An 18,044-nucleotide genomic window follows, 5' to 3' on the forward strand; every position below is an offset into this window, starting at 1 on the left:
AATGGCATGAAATTCCCTTTTTATCTGGAATTAAAAAAAAAAAACCCTAAGCTATAAGTAGTGAAAGTCTTAGAAAAGTATTTTTGAAGCATTTAAAAAGAATGCAGTATATGTTGTGTAAGAAGTAGAGTGTAATTGAATATCTGGCAGACATTCTATCTGAGTATCTTTATGGTTTTTGTTTTCCAGGCATTAAAAAATATTTAATCATTCATGTGTTGAGACTCATTCTTGAGTTATGGATGACAAGGCTTCTGTTGGAAAAATCAGTGTCTCTTCAGACTCAGTATCTACTCTTAATAGTGAAGATTTTGTCTTGGTTTCCAGGCAAGGAGATGAGACACCATCTACAAATAATGGAAGTGATGATGAGAAAACAGGACTCAAGGTAAAACTTCGTAACCTAAGTTTGTTTTGCTTAGCATTTCTAAGCCCATTGCAAAACTTGGATATGGATATGGGAGGAAAGTGAGAACATGGAAGTAATATACTGCTTTTTCTTTAATGTTAAAGAATTTTATTTGAACTTAGTGAGAAGTTTATATTTGATTAAAGATTTTCACTCTAATTAGCTTTTCCTAAATTTTTCAATACCCCTAAGTGTCAAAACTAGTGGTTATAGTATAAATATTTGTCATTTTAATATTGTTTTCACTTTTCCATTGAACTACAAGTATTTGTTTTGTTTGGTCCTGGGTTACCTAATGTAAGGGCACTGGCAGGTCAAAGATGCTATTTACGAAAATCCGTTTTAGGATTATTGAAACAACTTTAAATACCTGGCCATTTTTGTTTGTAATTCCTCAGCCACTATTACTTCTTTTCCAATGCCCTATTATTGTTCTACTCTATATTGATATACATAAAAACAGATTATCTGTTAAAGTTGTCATTTACACTATAAGTAGCTTTAAAAATGTATTAACTCCTGTTAACATCTTTTCATGCAACAGATGTTTACTCAGTGGTGACTATGTGCCAATTATTGTTCTAAATACTGGAGGTATAGTGGTGAACAACACAGGCAAAGCTCCCTACCTTTCTAGAGCTTTAATTCTAGTGGGAGAAATAGACTGTAAGCAAATAAGAAAATAAATATATCAAGTAAATTTTGGTGCTGTGAAGAATAACAAGACAGGATATGTGGATAAAGAGTGAACAACATTATGATTGTTCCTTGACTTTTAAAAATTTTTGTCAAAATGAGAACACTTGGACACAGGATGGGGAACATCATACACCTGGGCCTGTCATGGGATGGAGGGAAGGGGGAGGGATAGCATTAGGAGAAATACCTAATGTAAATGATGAGTTAATGGGTGCAGCACACCAACATGGCACATGTATACATATGTAACAAACCTGCACGTCGTGAATATGTACCCTAGAACCTAAGGTATAATAAAAATATTTTGTCAAAATTTTGAAAACTTACCAGGTGTTGTGGCTCACACCTGTAATTTGGGAGGCCTTGGCAAGCGGATCACTTGAGCCCAGGAGTTGGAGACCAGTCTGGGGAACATGGCAAAACCCCATTTCTACAAAAGTTTAAAAAATTAACCAGGCGTAGTGGCACATACCTTTGGTCCCCACTACTCAGGAGGCTTAAGTGGGAGGATCGATTGAGGCCAGGAGGTGGAGGCTGCAGTGAACCATGATGACACCACTGCACTTCAGCCTGGGTGACAGAGTGAGATCCTGTCTCAAAAAAGAAAACAACCCTTACTCGTACTCATAAATGTATAGAGGAATAAATAAAAAACAGTAAAACTTAAAAAAATTAAGAGTGAATGACAGGTGCTGTTTTAGAGAAGGTCTTGAGATGACATTTGAGGTGAGGCCCAAATGAAGTGAGGAAGAAGGCCATGGAAAAATCTGGGAAAAGAGCTTTCCAGTGGGAGCGGCAAATAGACCATGAGGAGAACCACCCTTGCTAGGACGGGGGTTAAAGCAGAGTGAACAAAAAGTAAAAAGCAGTAAAGGATGAGATCCATTAGTGGGCATGGGCTGGATTGTGTAGAACCCTGTGGAGCTTAGTAGGAAGTGTGGGGCTTTGTAAAAAAAAAAAAAAAAAAAAAAAAAAGTGGAAATGTTGGAAAGTTTTGAATGGAATCATGATGTAATTTATATTTTTAAAAGCTCACTGGTTCAGAGGGACTTGTAGGATGACAGCATGTTCTTTCTACTCCCCAGCAGAACTGGTGACAATTATGAAAATAAAACATTTAAGGTCTCTGAAAGTATTTTAAAGGAAATACAGCAAATGAAAAAACATTTATTCAAGAAAATTTACTAAAATTTGGTCAGAGTAGCAAGAACCTGTTATTGGTAACAAGACCTGCCCTTTCCTTACCCTTTCCCAGCTGAGACAGTTGGTAACTCCTCTCCATATTGGTGCAGTGAAGAAGACAAGAATCCCTGTCCCCCCACCGACTCCCATTCTGGGCTATCTTCCAGAGCAGGAGCAAGATATCAGTATTTCTCATCCTGCTTCCCCATGCCTGTTTCTGGCCAAGTGTGACTTAGAGTTGGGGGCCTCGTTTTTCTGCCCAGCTCCTTGCTCCCGGGACAGAGGCTTTACTTTGGGCAGAGCAACTAACCCTGGGGTGTCAGTGAGACACAGTGTGTTATTGTCTCTACTTCCAGCTCCAAAGCCATGTCTCAGAGATTTTACCTACAGGGAAAAGTTGGCCTTAAAGCAGCCTTGTTAAAGGAATGGGCTTCATTCACGACAGAGTGTAGAAAAGTTTAAGCCTAAGGTTCCTCTAAAAAAAATAGTGGGGGTTGTGGTGAAAGGTAATTGGGGAAGATTGGTAGGTTGATTGGACATTTAGACTTGACTATAGACATCCTAGTTTGCCTGAGGAAACTAGGGAAAAACACACCTGGGAGGAGATCACCAAGGAACTTTCACTTGACCTCTGGAACTTTCACTTCAAAGTTACCCAAGTTTGATTGACTTAGACTATGGAGCAGTTTATATTGTAGTGCATTGTTGAAATCATTACAGCAGTCAGACAGCAATTAGTGTAATTTAACAAGCTAGATGTGGTCAGAGAAGCCAAGAGTCAGCGAGAGCCCTGCCCAAACCACTCTCATCCCAAGGTTACAGTGAGCAATCTCAAGTCTGAGCTCCCTGAGGAGCAACACCAGAGGCTTAACACTGGGGGTAGGACAATGGAATCTACAAAAATCAACTAGCCAGTCACCCAATAAAGAAGCATAAACAATAACAAATCTTGCAGTGGGGAGGCCAGTACTCAGCATTGTTACTGCATATTATCTCAAGTATCTAGTTTCTATCCAAAAATTATAAGACATTCAGAGAAACAAGAAAATGGGACCCAGACATCCCATTAAAAAAGCAAGCAACAGATACTACCTGTGAGAGTGACTGGTTGGATTTAGCACAGAGCTTTCAAGGTAGCCATTATTAATATATTCAGCAAACTAAAGGAAATCATGGTTAAAGAAATTAAGGCGTGATGATAGTTTTACATGAAATAGATAATATTAATAAAGAGATAGAAATCATTTTAAAAAGAACTAAATGGAAATTCTGGAAAGGAAAATCACAGTAACTGAAATGAAAAACTCACTTGTGGGGCACAACAGTACATTTCAACTGGCAAAAGAAAGAGTTAATGAACTTGACGATAGATTAGTAGAAATTACTCAAAAGAACATGAAGAAAAACAATGTAGAAAAAAACAGGCTCAGAAAAATATGGGAAGCTATTAAGTGTGCCAACATGCTTGTAATAGGAGTATCAAAAGGAGAGGAGAAAGAGAAATGACTAGAAAAAAATTTTAAGTGATAATATCCAAAAATATCCCAAATTTATTTAAAAACAATAATTTATACAAAATACAAAAAACAATAATTATATAATATATGTGAAGTTCAGTGAACTCCACATGGAATAAATGCAAAGAGATTCACAAAACGGAATATCTTGGTAAAAATGCTAAAAACCAAAGACAAGGAAAAAATCTTGAGAGCAGCAAGAGATAAGTGACTCATCAACTTACAAGGGAACTTTCCCATAATATTTGTAGCTAACTTCTCAGCAAAAAAATGGAGGCAAGAAGCCAGTGGGACAACATATTCAAAGCACTTAAACCAAAAAACTGTTAACCAACAATTCTATGTCCAGCCAAGCTATTATTCAAAACTGAAGGTTCTTTGAAGTAAAGTGTTCTGAGGTAAAAACTCAGAGAATTTGCTGCTGGCAGACCCACCTTATAAGAAACACTAAAGGAAGTTCTTCAGGCTGAAAGCAAGTTACTCCAAATGATGCTTTTAATCCACATGAAAAATCAAAGAGCACCAGTAAAAATAATTATGTAGTAATGACACTATAAATGCATATTTTCTCCTCCTCTTTTGTGTTGTGTATATATCATGCATATCTATATAGGCACTTAACAGCTATAAATTTCCCTAAGAACTGTTGAAGCTGTATCCCAGTAAAATCTGCATTTTACTGCAGTACTATATACTATGTATATAATATATTGTTGGGCCTATGAAATGTGGAAATGTAATATAGTTGCCAATAATAGGAAAAAGGAGATAAGATAGGGACAGATCTGTGTTTCAGCTAGGAAATAACTCCATATAGTAACTCAAATTCATAAGAATAAATGAAGAAAACCAAAAATAATAAACAAGAAGGTTAATATAAGAAAACTATAAATATACATTGGTTCTTCTCTCAACTTCTTTTAAGGTATACATAAAATTATATAAAGTAATAATTGTGACAGATTATTGTTGGACCTCTAACATTTATAGATATAGTGTATATAGCAATACCACAAAAGGCAGGGGGAAGGAATTAGAGCTATGTGTGAATAATGTTTCTATTTCCAGTGGAATTGAGTGAGTATAAATCAGATGCGCATTCTGATAAGATATACATTGTTTCAAGTCCAACAGAGCTTAAAGATTTTAAAAAAAGGGGGGAGGGGTAGTCCCAGCACTTTGGGAGAGTGAGGTGGATGGATTGCTTGAGCCCAGGAGTTTAAGACCAACCTGGACCACATGGTGAAACCCCAGCTCTACAAAAACAAACAAACAAGCAAACAAAAAAAACTCCACAAATTAGCCAGGCATTGTGGTGTGTGCCTGTAGTCAGAAGGGGATTTAGGAGGCTGAGGTGGGAGAATTGCCTGAGCCCAGGAGGTTGAGGCTCTGGTGAGCCATGATTACACTACTGCATTCTAGCCCAAGTGACAGAGTGAGACCCTCTCTAAAAAATAAATAATAAATAAAAATAGTACATTGTAAGTTCCTAGAGGAACTACCAAGGATACAAGTGAAAACATACATGGAAAAAAATCATTAAAGAAATGTAAATGCTACATTAGAAAACATTTACTAAGTCCAAGAGAAAGCAATAATTGAGGCACAAAAAAGACAATACACACTAAAAAATTATGAAGTTGGCAGTCTTGAATCCAGCTGTATCAATAATAAATGTGAATAAATTAAGCAATGTAATCAAAAGGGCAGATACTGTTAGATTGGATAAAAATATATGATCCAACTGTATGCTGTCTACAAGATATACTTTAGGTTTAGAGATACAAATATATTTAAAAGGATGGAAAAATATAATGCAAACAGCAATTGTAAGAAAGCTGGATTGGCTGTTCTGATTTTAGACAAAATAGACTTTAAAACAAAAAACTTTACTAGAGATAATATATGAGTAATGACATTTTGTAATGAGAAGGATCAGTCCATCACAAACATCTAACAATTACATATCTAATAACCAAGCACCAAAATGCATGAAGCAAAAACTGACAGAAATGAAGAGAAAATGGACAATTCAAGAATAATTGTTAGCCAGGCATGGTGGCTCATGCCTGTAATCCCAGCAATTCAAGAGGCTGAGGTGGGTGGACGCTTGAGCTCAGGAGTTCGAGACCAGCCCAGACAACATAGCAAGACCCCGTCTCTTAAAAAAAAAAATTGCTGAAGATTATAATACACTGCTTTCAATACTGAAGGGGACAACTAGGCCAACCAATAAGGCGATAGAAGCCTTAGGTGACACTGTTGACCAACTAGAGCTAACAGATCTCTATAGAACACTCACCCCAACAATAGCAGAACATTCATTCTATTCTTTTCAAGTGTACCCAAAGTATTAATCCAGCCATAAGGGCAGGAGACTATAAATCAATAACAGAAGTAAAACTGAAAATTCACTAATGTGGGGAAAGTAAACAACATACTTCTAAATAAGTCAAAGAAAAAATCAAAAAGGAAATTAGAAAATACTGAAATGAATGAAAATGCAGAAACAATATACTAAGACTTATGGGATACAGCTTAAACAGTTCTTAGGGAAATTTATAGCTGTTACAGTTCTCAGGGAAATTTATAGCTGTTAAGTGCCTATATTAAGAAAGGAGAAAGACCTAAACTTAACATCCTAACCTTCCACCTTAAGACCCTGGTAGAAAGGTACACTAAACCTAAAACAATCAGAAGGAAAGAAAATAAAAGAACAGAAATTAATTAAACAGAATAGAAAAGCAATAGAGAAAAATCAGTGGAACCAGAAATTGATTCTTTGAAAATACCAACAAAATTGACAAAGCTTTAATTAGATTAACCACACAAAAAAGGACAATTTACTGGAATCATAAATGAAAGGGGATAAAACTGCTGATAATACATAGAATTATGAAGGAATACTAGAGTTGTGTGCCCATAAATAAGATAATTTAGATGAAATGTACAAATTTCTAGAGTGACACTAACAAAACTGATAAAATAGTCTGAACAGATCTATAACAAAGAGATTGAATTGGTAATCAAAAAAGTACCCCAAAGAAAACCCTGGATTCAGGTGTCTGTACTGTTGAATTCTACCAGATACTTAAATAAGAATTAATATCTATTCTGCACAAACTCTTCTCTGCAATAGAAAAGTAGGGAATACTTCCCAACTTACTGTATGAGAACACCATTAGCCTGATACCAAAATCAGACAAAGACATCAAAGGGAAACTGCACACCAATGTCTTTAATGCATATGGGCACAAAAAACCTTGAAATACTAGCAAAGTGAATTTAACTGGTATATAAATATAAAAAGGATTACATACCATGATCAAGTGGGAGTTATTCCAGGAATGTAAGGTTAGTTTAACATCTGAAAATTATTAATGTAATATACCGTATCTGTAGAATAAAAAGCAAAACCCACACGATCATCTCAGTAGATGCAGAAAAAGCATTTGACAAAAATCTAACAGCTTTTCATGAAAAAAAGAAATGAGAAAACTCGAAATACAATGGAACATTTCAACCTGATAAAGGACATTTTCAAAAAGCTCACAGGTAAAATCATACTTGATGGTGAAAGAGTGATTCTTCCCCTGCTACGTTTAAGAATAAGGCAAGGACGTCTGCACTCACCAGCAATCTTCAACATTGTGCTAGGGCCACGTGCAGTGGCTCATGCCTGTAATCCTAGCACTTTGAGAGGCTGAGATGGGAGGATCACTTGAGCCCACAAGTTTGAGAACAGCCTGGGCAACATACAGAGACTCCATCTCTACAAGAAAAAAAATTTTTTTAATTAGCTGAATGTGGTGGCATGCTCTTGTAGTCCCAGTTATTTGGGGGCTGAGGTGGGAGGATCGCTTGAGCCAGAGAGGTCAAGGCTGCAGTGCGTTGTGATCATACCCACTGCACTCCTACTTAGGCAACAGAGGGAGACCCTGTCTCTACTTAGAAAAAAAGATATTATCAAGAAAAGTGAAAAACAACAACAACAGCAAAAATGCAATGAAAGAATTTGTAAATGATAATAGTTCTAGGAAGTATAAAGAACTAAACCATCAACTGCTGAATGGGTAAACAAAATGTATACAATCGAATATTATTAAGCCATCAAATACTGATAGATGCTACAATGTAGATGAACCTTAAGAACATTATGCTGAATGACACGTCATCACAAAAGACTACAAATTACATAATTTCATTAATAGGAAATATTCAGAATAGGCAAATCTTTAGAGACAGAAAATTAGTGGTTGCTTAGGGCTGGTTGCGCGAGTCTGCGGGGAGTAGAAAGGTGATAACTTAAGGGTATAGTGTGCTGCTTTTTACAATTTTTTTATTAAAAAAAATTTTTTTTTGAGACGGTCTCTTTTGCCCAGGCTGGAGTGCAGTGGTGTGATCTCAACTTACTTCAACCTCCACCTCCTGGGTTCAAGTGATTCTCTTGCCTCAGCCTCCTGAGTAACTGGGATTACAGGCACGCACCACCATGCCTGGCTACTTTTTGTATTTTTAGTAAAGATGGGGTTTCACCATGTTGGCCATGCTAGTCTCGAACTCCTGACCTCTGGTGATCCGCCTGCCTTGGCTTCCCAAAGTGCTGGGATTACAGGCATGAGCCACCGCACCTGGCCTGTGCCACTTTTTTGAGGTAATGAAAATGTTTTTAAATTGACTTTGGTAGTTGCATATATCTGTGAATATACTTAAACCATTGAACATACTTTTTAAATGAATGAATTGTATGGTTTATGAATTATATCTCTAAATCTTTTCTAAAAAAGCTTCCTGGACAATTAGCAGGAAAGGGGCAAGAGTAGTAGCAAGGAGAGCAGGGGTTAATGTGCTCTGATTCAGAATATGTTTTGGTATTAATGTAGGTAAATTAGATGTAGGGTATGAGGTAAAGAGAAGTAGATGATTCCTAGATTTTGGCCTGGGCTGTTTAGTCTAACCCTGAGCTAAACAGTAATGGCATTACCTTAGTAATGCCGTTTACTGAGATGGGAAAGAGAAAGGTAAGTCAAGAATTGGGTCAGGAGAATATATTACATTTGAGTTGACTTTTAGCTGTCTCTTTGGAGATGTCAGTTTGATAGTTGGTTTGTTTGATAGTTGGATGTATGAGACTAATACTAAGGAGAGGTTGGTTGTAGCTGCCATCAATAGTATTTATTTGCTATTTAAAGCTATGAAATTATGGTTGGGTGCAGTGGCTCACTCCTGTAATCCCAGCACTATGGGAGGCTGAGACAGGCAGATCACTTGAGGCCAGGAGTTTGTGATAGGCCTGGCCAACATGGTGAAACCCTATTTCTACTAAAAATACAAAATTAGCCAGGCGTGGTGGTGCAGCTTGTAATCCTAGCTACTTGGGAGGCTGAGGCAGGAGAATTGCTTGAACCCGGGAGGCAGAGGTTGCAGTGAGCCTAGATTGTGCCATTGCCTTCCAGCCTGGGCTATAAGAGTGACACTCCGTCTCGAAAAAATAAAAAAATTAAGCTATAGAATTAGATAAGACCACTCACAATGTGAGTGTAGATATTGAAGAGACAAGTGATAGCAGTTGGTTCTTGGGGTACTCCAATATTCAGAGATTGAGATGAATCTCTGAATTCGTCACCAATGCACCCAACCATAATTTCATAGCTTTAAATAGCAAGTAAATACTATTGATGGCAGCTACAACTAACCTCTCCTTAGTATTAGTCTCATACATCCAACTATCAAACAAACCAACTATCAAACTGACATCTCCAAAGAGACAGCTAAAAGTCAACTCAAATGTAATATATTCTCCTGACCCAATTCTTGACTTACCTTTCTCTTTCCCATTACTGTTTAGCTCAGGATTAGACTAAACAGCCCAGGCCAAAATCTAGGAATCATCTACTTCTCTTTACCTCATACCCTACATCTAATTTACCCACATTAATACCAAAACATTTTCTGAATCAGAGCACATTTACCCCTGCTCTCCTTGCTACCACTCTTGCCCCTTTCCTGCTAATTGTCCAGATAACAGTTGGTTCTTGGGGTACTCCAATATTCAGAGATTGAGATGAAGAGAAATCAGCAGAAACAACTGAGAAGAAATAACTCATATAAGAAAACGCAGGTGTATTACTTCGTTTTCATACTGCAGATAAAGACATACCTGAGACTGCGAAGAAAAAGAGCTTTAATGAACTTACAGTTTCACACGTCTGAGGAGGCCTCACAATCATGGCAGAAGGCAAGGAGGAGCAAGTCATGTCTTATCTGGATGGCAGCAGACAAGAGAAGAGAGAGCTTGTGCAGGAAAACTCCCATTTTAAAAATCATCAGATCTCGTGAGACTCACTATCATGAGAACACGAAAGACCTGCCTTCATGATTCAGTTACCTCCCTCCAGGTTCCTCCCACAATACATGGGAATTGGGGGAGTTACAATTCAAAATGAGATTTGGGTGAGGGGCACAGCCAAACTGTATCACTAGGAGAGCAGAATTCCTTGAAAGACAAGTGGCAAAGGTGTTTCAGGAAAGCAGTAGTGATCAGGTATGTCTGATTTGGCTAAAAGATTGATTTAGATAATAAGTGGAAAATAACAAGATGCAGGCCTTGGGGACCCTCAAGTATAATGAGTTTTTTGGAGAGAGTAGACTGTAGTAAGGTTAGTGTGGGTTCATTAGTAAATAGGAGATGAGAAAGAAGGGGAAATAAATATAGACAACTTTTTCAAGGACTTTTGCTATAAAATGAGGGCAGAAAAATTGAGTGGTAGCTGCAGGGGTTATGGATTTTATTGAATGATTGTAGGATATTTATATATTGGCAGGAATTATTTAGTAAAAAGGGTATGTTACTAGTATGAAGGAGAGCAGAATCTTTGATTAGAAAAAAGAGTTTCTTGTGTGTAAGTAGAATAGTTAGCCTAGGAACAGTTTCTAGAAATTAAGACAGCAGTAAATATGCAAGTAAATCCATCTTGTCTCCTTTTGGATTTCCTCCATTTGAAAATTTTCTTGTAAGTTTTCAAAGTAGTTTGACTTACTCTTCCTGTTTCTACTTTGATTAATCATTTATGTTACATGGGGGGGAACCCTCAGGTATCTTCCAGAGAACTTCTTTTTTTGCTCTCTCTTATGTCTTTTTTTTTCCTTAAAAATTTTTTTTTTTTTTTTTTGAGACAGAGTTTCACTCTTGTTGCCCAGGCTGGAGTGCAGTGGCATGATCTCCGCCTCCCAGGTTCAAGTGATTCTCCTACCTCAGCCTCCTGAATAGCTGGGATTACAAGTGCACACCAGCACGCTTGACTAATTTTTTGTATTTTTAGAGAGACGGGATTTTACCATGTGGCTAGGCTGATCTTGAACTCCTGACCTCAGGTGATCTACCCGCCTTGGCCTCCCAAAGTGCTGGGATTACAGGTGGGAGCCACCATGCCCTGCCTTTTTTCTTAATTTTTAATTTTTGTGGGTACATAGTAGGTGTATTAATTATGCGTTAATGTGTGTATATGCATTACATGAGACATTTTCATACAGATGTGCAATGAGTAATAATTACATCAGGGTAAATGGGGTATCCATCACGTTAAGCATTTATTCTTGGTGTTACAAACAATTCAATTCTACCTTTTTTTTTTTTTTTTTTTTTTTTTGAGGTGGAGTCTCACTGTGTTGCCTAGGTTGCAGTGCAGTGGTGCGATCTCAGCTCACTACAACGTCCACTTACTGGTTTCAAACGGTTCTCATACCTCAGCCTCCTGAGTAGCTGGGACTGTAGGTGTGCACCACTATGCCTGGCTAATTCTCACAATTGTAGTAGACGTGGGGTTTTGCCATGTTGGTCAGGCTGGTACTGAATTCCTGGCCTCAAGTGATCTGCCTGCCTTGGCCTCTCAAAGCACTAGGATTACAGGCATGAGAAACTGCATGCAGCACAATTATACTCTTTTAGTTATTTTTAAATGTACAATTAAATCATTTTTTACCAGCACAGTTATACTCTTTTATTTTTTATTTTATTTTATTATCATTATTATTTTTGAGGCAGAGTCTTGCTCTGTCGCCCAGGCTGGAGTAAAGTGGCAGGATCTTGGCTTACCACAATCTCTGCCTCCCAGGTTCAAGCGATTCTCCTGTCTCAGCCTCCTGAGTAGCCGGGATTACAGGTGCGTGCCACCACTTCCAGCCAATTTTTGTATTTTTAGTAGAGATGGGGTTTTGCCATGTTGGCCAGGCTGGTCTTGAACTCCTGACCTCAGATGATCCGCCTGCGTTGACCTCCCAAAGTGCTAGGATTACAGGTGTGAGCCACCGCCCCCGGCTAGTTATTTTTAAATGTACAATTTTTTTTTTTTTTTTTTTGAGACGGAGTCTTGCTCTGTCACCCAGGCTGGAGCGCAGTGGCCGGATCTCAGCTCACTGCAAGCTCCGCCTCCTGGGTTTACGCCATTCTCCTGCCTCAGCCTCCCGAGTAGCTGGGACTACAGGCGCCCGCCACCTCGCCCTGCTAGTTTTTTTTTGTATTTTTAGTAGAGACAGGGTTTCACCGTGTTAGCCAGGATGGTCTCGATCTCCTGACCTCGTGATCCGCCCGTCTTGGCCTCCCAAAGTGCTGGGATTACAGGCTTGAGCCACTGCACCCGGCCTAAATGTACAATTAAACCATTTTTACTGTAGTCATCCTATTGTGCTGGCAAATACTAGGTCATATTTATTCTTTCTAACTATCATTTGTCTCGTTTACCAGAAAGAAATACCTGTATAGTCATGTACTGCATGACATTTTAGTCAACAACCAACTACATGTATGAAGGTGGTCCCAAAAGATTATAATACCATATTTTTATTGTACCTTTTCTGTGTTTAAATATGTTTAATACACACATACTTACCATTGTGTTATAATTGCCTACAGTATTCAGTATAGGAACATGCTATACAGGTTTGTAGCCTAGGAGTAACAGGCTATACCATACAGCCTAGGTGTATAGTTGGCTATGCTTCCTAGGTTTATGTAAGTACACTCTATGATGTTCATACAACAGAACTGCGCAACAGTGCATTTCTCAGAATGTATCCCTGTTGTTAAGCAATGCATGATTGTGTTTTGTAGATGAGGAAATTGAGGAACATGTTCTCCAAATTTAAAATATTTCCTTTGTGTGTTTTAATTTCATTACATCTGTATGTTATGAAGGGTTATTATATATAGAACTGGAATTGAGGAATAATTAAAATTGTTAAATCTATAAGATCTGTCATCAGAGGAAGGTATAATAGTGTTACTGGAGATATTGCGCAGTAGTACTCTCCTTTTTGAAACCTTGTATCATTTCTCAGCCTCCAGTAGAATAACTAACAAAATGACTTTTAAAAAAAAAGATTTATAGAACATCTTATCTACCTTCCTAACAATTTTTTTTTTTTTTTTTTTTTTGCCATTTCAATGTGGTATAATACGGAATTTAAAACATTTTATTTTGTTTTAGTTTGTAGAGGCAAGGTCTTCATATGTTGCCCAGACTAGTCTCAAACTCGTGGCCTCAAGTGATCCTTCCACCTTGGCCTCCTAAAGTGTTGGGATTATTGTTGTGAGCCACCATGCCTGGCCAACATGACATTTAATAAATTCCAAGGCTCTCGAGTTTTGTTTGTTTGTTGAGACAGGAGTTTTGCTCTGTTGCCCAGGCTGGAGTGGAGTGGCACAATCTCTGTTCACTACAACCTGCGCCTCCTGGGTTCAGATGACTTGTGCCTTAGTCTCCTGAGTAGCTGGGGTTACAGTCATGTGCCAGTGTGCCACCATGCCTGGCTAATTTTTTTTTTTTTTCTTGTTAGAGATGGGGTTTCGCCATGTTGGCCAGGGTGGTCTTGAATTCCTGGCCTCAAGTGGTCCACCTGCCTCAGCCTCCCATTGTGCTAGGATTATGTGTGTGAGCCACTGTGCCAGGCCCTGGAATTTTTCTTTTGTTTCTGTTTTAGTGCTAACATTTATGCTTGGGACATAAACATGAAAGTGGAACTATGAGCTGGGTGTGATTGTGTGTACCTGTAGTCCCAGCTACTTAGGAGGCTAATGTAGGAGGATTGCTCAAAGCCAGAGGAGTGCAAGGCTGCAGTGCTCTAAAAGCATGCCTGTGAATAGCCACTGCAGTTCAGCCTGGGCAACATAGTGATACTCTGTCTCAAAAAAGAAATTTTTGTTTTAAGCTTTTAGATTCAAGGGGTACATGTACAGGTTTGTTATAAATGTATATTACATGATTCTGAGGTTTGGGGCACAATTAAACCCAGGTAGTAAGCACAGTACCCAATAGATAGTTTTTTCAACCCTTGTCCCCCTGTCTGCTTCCCTTCCTACCCTCTGTTGCAGTTCTCAGTGTTCATTGTTCCTATCTTTATGTCCATGTGTACCCAGTGGAAAACACATTTTACAAGTCTGTCACTATTCCACCCCAAAACTCCAAAAGTCCCAGTTGAGTGTCTTGTTGAAAGGTCATTTGACAGCTGATAATCTACCACAGGATAAGAATTCCCATTTATGATAACCTACACAGCCTAAGAAATTTCCAATATAAAATAATTAGGAAAGCTGCCTGAAATGTAACAACTTTTTAATTGCCTAGCTGTATTTACAAGAAAGTAATGACAGTCTTCAAGGAACAAAAACCAAGAGGGAACTGAAAGCTTTAACTATACATATGGGCTGACATTTGGTCTGCATTGAGGAATTTGCTATTCTTTATAACCAAAGTGCTTGGATTTTGATAACTATGTTGGGCAAGAGGTAAGGCCTTGGGTTTAGAGAGAGAGGTGTTGGAACTGAGATCTCCTCATAAAGTGTACTCAGAGGCTACATCCTAACTTGAAAGGATAAGGGTAGAAATTCTACCTGTAGTCACAGGAAGTACATAAGGAAATAAGGAAACTTACGTTTCTTAGCTTGGACATTAATTTGGAGGAGGGTCTTGCTGGAAATTTGTTCCCACAGGCTTGCCTTCATGTATGTTTAGAGTTTGAATTTACGCTACTTTATGTTCCTTGATTGGTAATACTCCAGGCACCTTACAGAAGCAATTGCAGAACTACTCTGGAAGAACATGCTTGCCACTTAGGCTATGTGGTATTCCTCTTAAAGCAGAGCACACAATCCAGAATTTACAAATAGATATAAAGAGTAACTTATTATGAGCAAGGTAGCAAACCCCAGCAAAATTGAATTCCACTAGAACTTGGGCATTAGAATTATTAGGTATAACCTTAAGGGAAATTTGATTAAAATAATTAAAGACTTAAAATTAGAAAACATTTAAAAAGAACAAAATATCAAAGAAATTTAAAAATTAAGCCAACTGAAACTAGAATTCTACAATTAAATTTAGAGCCAATGAAATTAAAAGTGCAGCGGATGTGTTAAACAGCAAACTACACATGGCTGAAGAGAGAATCAAATACCTGGAAAATGGATCTGAAGAAATTATCCAGAAGATAGCATTGAAAGATAAGATATGAAAGACCACTTAAGAGACATAAAAATTAAGATGAGAAGGACCAACCATCTTAAGTGTTCTGTAACAAGAGAATGGGGAAGATGGAAGAAAATACTTGAAGAGATAATAGTTGAATATTTTCCGGAAGTGATAAAAAATATAAATCATTGGCATCAAAGAACACAGTAAGTCCCAAGTGGAATGATAGTGGAACTGGAGAACATCATAGCCAGAGAGAAAATAATAAAAGGCTGAATGAGAATAGAGATGAACTGGACTTGGTGCCTGTATTTAAGTTGCTTATAGCTTGGGGTAGATGACAATTATTAAACATCTTATTACATTTGTTTCTGTTAGTCTTTCCTTTGTAACAAATTACCTCTGCCCTGTTGTAGTGGCACATGTCTGTAATCCCAGCACTTTGGGAGGCTGAGGCTGGAGGATCACTGGAGCCCAGGAGTTCAAGACTAGCCTGGGCAACAACAGTGAGACCCTGTCTCTTTTTTTTAAAAAAATAAAAATAGTAAGAAGAACCCCCAATTTGCCTCAATACTCAGTGGATTAAAACAGTTGATTTCTATTGATTTTGTGATTGACTGGTTAGTTTTTGCTGATCTTGCATTCATACAACTTCATTCATCTGGTGGGTCGGATGGGGACTGGGCTTAAGTAGGATGGCTGTGTCTCCCTCCATGTAGTCTCTCATGTTAGGCTTCTTCACAGCATGGTAGTCTTAGGACAGGAGTAGCAGCTGTAAGGCCCTTAGGGCTGAGGCTTAGAAATTATACCACGTGGATTCTGTTGTTCAAAGCAAGTCACAAGTCCAGTTCTTATTCAAGGTTTTGGGTAAATAGGCTATATCTCTTGATTGGAGGTGCTGTAGAGATTCTCTGGCCATATTTAATTTTCAACATCAGTATAGTTAGATGAATACTGTGGTATAGACAAGCAAAGGGTGATACAGAACAGAGGATGGAAACCTAACTCAGCTTGAGGGAGGGGTCAAGGAAGGCTTCTTGGAGTTAGTAATGCTTTAGGTAAGCCTTTTGAAGAAAAGTGTTATGTGATGGTGTGGTTATAGAAAACACAGAGGTATGGCCGGGCATGATGGCTCACACCTGTAATCCCAGCACTTGGGGAGGCCGAAGTGGGAGGATTGCTTGAGCTCAGGAGTTGGAGACCAGCCTAGGCAATATAGTGAGACCCCATCTGTTAAATACATAGAAATATATTTCTTTTTTTTTTTTAACCTAGTCATCCATAAGCAGGTATTTTTCTTAATAAAATGTTTTGACAGCTCATATCAAAATGTGAGAACTCTCCATAAAAGCAGAACATGTATTTTTTCCATCTGCCTGACGATATGTTCCTCTCAGTTGAGAATCTTAGCTCTTACCCAAAGATACTCTATAAATACTGGTTGGGGATGCTTTGATGAAGTAGTGTTTCTTACGCAGAAAGATCAGTTAATTTTTTAAAGTCTTTAATCCTCATAGAGCTTTCTTCTTGAAAAATATAATTGATATTATTTAGATGGAAGAAAATTGCCAAACTTTATTAGGATAGCAGATAACAAAAGTCACTCTATCTCAGTAATGCCGAAACTGATCTTCTGATTTGGCTTCTGATACTGCTTTTTTAGAACCTGATAATCTGCTGGGCATGGTGGTTCATGCCTGTAATTCCAGCACTTTGGGAGGCTGAGGCGGGCAGATCACCTGAGATCAGGAGTTTCAGACAAGCCTGGCCAACATGGCAAAAAAAAAAAATACAAAACATGTATTTTAATCTCTACTAAAAATACAAAAATTAGCCGGGCGTGGTGGCGTGTACCTGTAATCCCAGCTACTTGGGAGGCTGAGGCAGGAGAATTGCTTGAATCTGGGAGGCAGAGGTTGTGGTGAGCTGAGATCACGCCACTGCACTCCAGTCTGGGCGACAAGAGTGAAACTTCGTCTCAAAAAAAAAAGAAAAAGAACCTGCTAATCTTGCCTTCTGTAATGCTTGATCTTTTATTCAGCAAAGTTACTGAACATGAACTCAGTATAATTAAGAGGGTTAGAGTGGTGGTGGTCGTGGAGACACATCAGTAAATATGTCGTCATGATACAATTCATCATGTACTAGAATCTAGGTATGAGTGAACTGTGTGAGAACGTAATTGTTGCCTAAAGAAGAAAATAAAGATTATGTGTAGTAGGTGATAGTTGAGAAAATATTAAGAATGTCCTAAGTGAGTCTGTAATGTGGTAACATGCAGAAGCTTGAAAGAACATGGAGTCAAGACTACTGCATGTAGTAGAATTGATTGTATTTGCTTTTCTTTTCCTCCCAAGATACAAATGGCCTTGTCTTTTTTTTTTTTTTTTTTTTTTTTAGTTATAATAATGTCTGCTTGATATAGAAAACCAGACAGTAAGAGAAGTAACTAAAACCCAGCCATGGCCAGATGCTGTGGGTCATGCCTGTAATCCCCACACACTTTGGGAGGTGGAGGCAGGAGGATTGCCTGAGCCCAGGAGTTCTAGACCAGCCTAGGTAATATGATGGAACCCTGTTTCTATTTAAAAAATAAAAAATTAAAATAAATAAAAATAAATAAAACCCATCCATAATCCCACTACTTAGTGAAACAGTTGTAAATATTTTGGGCCTGTCTTCAGTTGACTTTTCAGGATAAATTCACAAGCTGCTGTTCTTTCCCTTCCTCTTTTTCAAAGTATTACTAGAAATTCCTAATGGTAACTTTAT

The 18,044-nt window shown here is 38.1% G+C and overlaps 1 protein-coding gene across 3 annotated transcripts in view; it reads left to right on the forward strand.

Annotated features, from left to right (window-relative positions):
• RABGAP1 (RAB GTPase activating protein 1) overlaps positions 1–18,044 on the forward strand; it is a 170,834-nt gene that overhangs the window by 21,234 nt on the left and 131,556 nt on the right. For 2 of the 3 annotated variants that reach the window (XM_008006338.3, XM_008006337.3), the window contains exon 2: positions 190–388. In XM_008006338.3, the coding sequence (XP_008004529.3) occupies positions 239–388 (150 nt within the window). In that variant the 5' untranslated portion in view covers positions 190–238. Of the gene's footprint in view, positions 1–189; positions 389–17,721; positions 17,832–18,044 lie in introns of those variants that run through there. The other variant, XM_008006339.3, reaches the window with a different exon arrangement.

This window comes from Chlorocebus sabaeus, chromosome 12 (assembly GCF_047675955.1).
Source record: "Chlorocebus sabaeus isolate Y175 chromosome 12, mChlSab1.0.hap1, whole genome shotgun sequence".
Taxonomy (NCBI): domain Eukaryota; kingdom Metazoa; phylum Chordata; class Mammalia; order Primates; family Cercopithecidae; genus Chlorocebus; species Chlorocebus sabaeus.